Source organism: Nannospalax galili, unplaced genomic scaffold (genome assembly GCF_000622305.1).
Source record: "Nannospalax galili isolate Female #2095 unplaced genomic scaffold, S.galili_v1.0 scaffold913, whole genome shotgun sequence".
In the NCBI taxonomy this organism is placed as follows: domain Eukaryota; kingdom Metazoa; phylum Chordata; class Mammalia; order Rodentia; family Spalacidae; genus Nannospalax; species Nannospalax galili.
Window position 1 is genome coordinate 32,852 of NW_008331996.1, and position 1,845 is coordinate 34,696.

At 43.7% G+C, this 1,845-nt stretch overlaps 1 protein-coding gene across 1 annotated transcript in view; it reads right to left on the bottom strand.

The window, feature by feature from the left end:
• The window catches only part of LOC103729162 (disco-interacting protein 2 homolog B-like), a gene marked incomplete at its 5' end in the record, with an annotated part of 48,419 nt that overhangs the window by 32,281 nt on the left and 14,293 nt on the right, over positions 1-1,845 (bottom strand). Inside the window, 1 exon segment of the mRNA XM_017796631.2 lies at positions 1,756-1,820. Coding sequence (XP_017652120.1) covers positions 1,756-1,820 — 65 coding nt within the window.

Below are 1,845 nucleotides of genomic sequence, written 5' to 3' on the forward strand. Positions count from 1 at the left end.
GAGAGGGAGGAGTTCCTAGGTGAAAGGGGCCCTTCTCTCCACTCCTCATACTTCATTTTCTGTTAGACTCCTTTAGGAGCTCAGGAAGTTAGACTAGATTCTCTGTGTCTGTCTGTCTGTCTGTCTGTCTTTCTCTCTCTCTCAGATTTGACTAGATTCTCTGTGTCTGTCTGTCTGTCTGTCTGTCTTTCTCTCTCTCTCAGATTTATTTTATCTTCTTTATGTGTGTGTGCATGCACACACATGTATGTACAGGTGTCCATGGAAACCAGAAGTGATGCTTGATCCCTTGGAGCTGGAGTTAAAGATGTTTATGAGGTGTTAACATGGGTGCTAGGATCCGATCTTCAGTTCTCTGAAGGAGCAGTAAGCACTCGTAACTGCTGAGCTATCCCTCCAGTCTCTAGACTAGATGCCCTCTAAGGTCCTTCTCAATTCCGAAGTCCTGTACTTCTCTTTCCTCCTAAATGGCATATTACATAGTATAGCTTCCTGAAACAAATGCACCCTCTCCAGCTCTACCTACCAAAATCTTTACCTAGAACACTGGGCGTAGAGGTACATATCTTTAATACCAGCACTTGGGAGGCAGAAGCAGGTGAGATTAAGGCTAGCCTGGTTTGCATAGTGAGTTCCAGATCAGCTGGGGCTACAGGGAGACCCTGTCTCAGAAAAAAAAAAAAAAAATTCTTACCCAGCTAAAGCTTACCTATTTTCCAACATATCCAACTAAGTCCAGCTATCCTCATTTCACAAAAATTGCCCTGATGACCAGAGCCAAAAAGTCACCCTTCTCTAATAACCTATAGCGTGCCACCTACTCCTCTATTACAGGGAGCATTCCTCTCTTCTGTAGTTGCAGTAGATTAGGGGTATGTGTGTGTAAGTATGAATATACACAACATGGCATGTGTGTAGAAGTCACATGGCAATCTTGGGTGTTAGCCTTTGCCTTCCACCTTGTCTGAAATAGACGAAATCTTTTCTTTTTTAATTATTTTTTTTAAATTTTATGTGCATGTATGTCTGTATATGTGTGTGCAGGTACCTGCAGAGACCAGAAAGTGCCATCTGATCCCCTAGAGCCAGAACTACAGACAGTTATGAGCTGCCTGACATGGGTGCTGGGAACTGAACTCTAGTCCTCTTCAAGAGCAGCATGTGCTATTAACCACTGAGCCATCTCTCCAGCCCTGATACAGGGTCTCTTGTTGTTCATCACTGCATGCACCAGACTAGCTGGCCCACAAGCTTCGGGGGTTCTCCTGTCTCTGCCTCCCATCTCATATTGGAATTACAGATGTGTTCTGTATATGCATGCTGGATTTACATGGGCTCTGGGGATCTGAAATGAGGAGCGCCGTTTATGTGCAAGTGCTTTATCCAATGAGCCATCTCCCCAGCCCAGGTTTAACTTTTTTTTTTTTTTTTGGTCTTTTTGAGACAGGGCCTCTCTGCAGCCCCAGCAGGACCTAGAACTATGTAGACCAGGCTAGCCTCAAACTCATAAAGACCTGCCTGCCTCTGCCTCCCAAGTGCTGGGATTAAAGGCCTGCAAAACCATGCCCAGCCCAGATGTAACTTTTGTGTGGCACTCATTCAATATCTTTATTTGATGGAAATGTTAGCCATGTCCTCTAGAATAATACTGTTTATTTGGGGAACTTCAATTTCAAATTCTGAGAGCTACAGTAGTTACAAAGCCTCAATCTTAGGAACAACTTATACTAAAGACCCTGATTCTGAACAGCTTACCGCAAACATGCCATGCCACAGTCCAGCATCCTTCTTAAAGTCTAAAACATTCACTACTGTTTCTCCTAAGAAAGAAAAAATGAGAAAAAA